The sequence below is a fragment of the Antrostomus carolinensis genome, unplaced genomic scaffold (genome assembly GCF_000700745.2).
Source record: "Antrostomus carolinensis isolate BGI_N321 unplaced genomic scaffold, ASM70074v2 scaffold23189, whole genome shotgun sequence".
Taxonomy (NCBI): Eukaryota; Metazoa; Chordata; class Aves; order Caprimulgiformes; family Caprimulgidae; genus Antrostomus; species Antrostomus carolinensis.
In genome coordinates, this window is record NW_010338183.1 from 1 (window position 1) to 1,714 (window position 1,714).

At 60.3% G+C, this 1,714-nt stretch overlaps 1 protein-coding gene across 1 annotated transcript in view; it reads left to right on the forward strand.

The window, feature by feature from the left end:
* The first annotated feature begins 1,569 nt into the window (after positions 1–1,569).
* AGXT (alanine--glyoxylate aminotransferase) overlaps positions 1,570–1,714 on the forward strand; it is a 3,638-nt gene continuing 3,493 nt past the window's right edge. The window contains exon 1 of the mRNA XM_010175439.2: positions 1,570–1,712. Coding sequence (XP_010173741.2) covers positions 1,570–1,712 — 143 coding nt within the window. The remainder of the gene's footprint in view (positions 1,713–1,714) is intronic.

Sequence of the window (1,714 nt, forward strand, 5' to 3'; positions counted from 1 at the left end):
TCCTTTGCCTTCTCCTACTCCATGGGGTTGAACTGGGTGTCTGAGGTTCTCTGTCCTCCTCCTCTTCCCCTCCTCCTCCTTCCTTCTGGCAATTAAGCTCTCCCTTTGTTTAGGCCAATTGTCTTTCGTTTCAGGTCAAAGGCCTCTCCTCCAGGTTCTCTCCTGCTTCTCCTTTTCTCTATTGGTAATTGCCTCAGCCTGGGCTGGGGGGTCTTCACCTTGGAGCCTGGGGAGCTTTCGCTCTCACAAGGTGGCCCCTTCCCCCACTACCACAAACTGCCCCCCCACACACACACTCACACAAACCCAACACAGATCCCTTCCAACCCAAACCATTCTATGATTCTGTGATTCCCCAGGTCAGCCTGGAGGATAGGCAGCAGAGCGCTCCCCATCCCCCTGCCCACCACAGCAGTGGTGGGTCTCCAGCGGGTCTCTCCTTCCGGTGTTTGAGTGTTCTGGTGATGTTGTGAGCATCCCGCAGCAATGCCAGTGGTGAGGAGACCCCTCAGCCATAGGAGCACACGGCTGAGGCACGGGGTGAGGGGCTGGCTAGGGACCTCTCAGAACATCAGGACTTCTGGTCCTCACTTCAGTAGATGATGACCAGGCAGCAGTCCCCAGGCTAACTGTGGTTTCCATCATCCATGCAGTGTCAGCCACACCAGCCCCAGGTCCTCTCAGAGGTGAGCACTTGGCTGCTCAGGCACAAATGCCAGCCCCACACATCTACTGCCTTCAGCACCAGCCACCAGTGCCAGCTCTGCCAGGAGAGGGCTTTCCACTCCATAACCATCATCCCCAGCCCAAAGCTTTGCTCACTGAGTGGCTCCTCTGGCCAGGGACCTGCTCCTGGACCTGCCAGGAGCTGGCAGCAAGCAGTTCATTTGTGTTTCAGAGTAGGGATGTCAGAGAATGCGCCAGAGGACCATGCGCATGCGTGGCAGGCTCTGCGTGTTGAACAGGCACGTGTGGCCTGTGGCATCATCAGGACATGCTATGATGCCCATGAGCCAGGCTAAGCCCACAGAGCACAGCTTGCCATGGCAGGGGCTGTGGACATGTCCCACCCCATGGCTCTGCCCTTGTGCCAACCACCCTGGTGGCCAGCCACCTCCCAGAAGCTGTCACTCGGCCAGGTGTCCTTCTGCAAGGCAGGCCCTGGGTCAGGGTGACCTGGCCAACTGAGCTTTGTGCTGCTGGAGAAGTCAGGACCATGGTGGTTGTGCCAAGCCAGACCTGGCACAACCATCCCGTGGCACAGGAGCTATGTGCCCAGGAGCAGCAATCCCACCTGCTGGGATGGTGGTGGGAACCATCAGCCACAGTGTCCTGTGGGCCGTAGGGATGGGGTCTTGCCAGCCCAGAGGCTGGCACACCTGGGGAGCAAACCCCCCCAGCACTGGCAAGAGGTGACCCCCCAGAATGAGGGGGCTGAGACAGCAGGGACAGTGCTGGTGGCACATTAACCAGACAAGGAGGTGGCCAGGGGCAGAGTCCAGGCCAGGGGAGGGAGCACTGAGCCCCAGGGTCAGGGTCCACGGGGACGCTGGACACTGCTGGCACAGGATGTGCTGCACTGAGGTGCTGGGTGCTGCACGGGCAGCCTTTACCGCTCCTCTGCTCTGGGTTCGGCTCCTAGGGATGGCCAAGCGTGCCATGGCCACCAGCCCGCTCCGCGTTCCCCCACCCCAGAGGCTGGTCCAACCCCTGG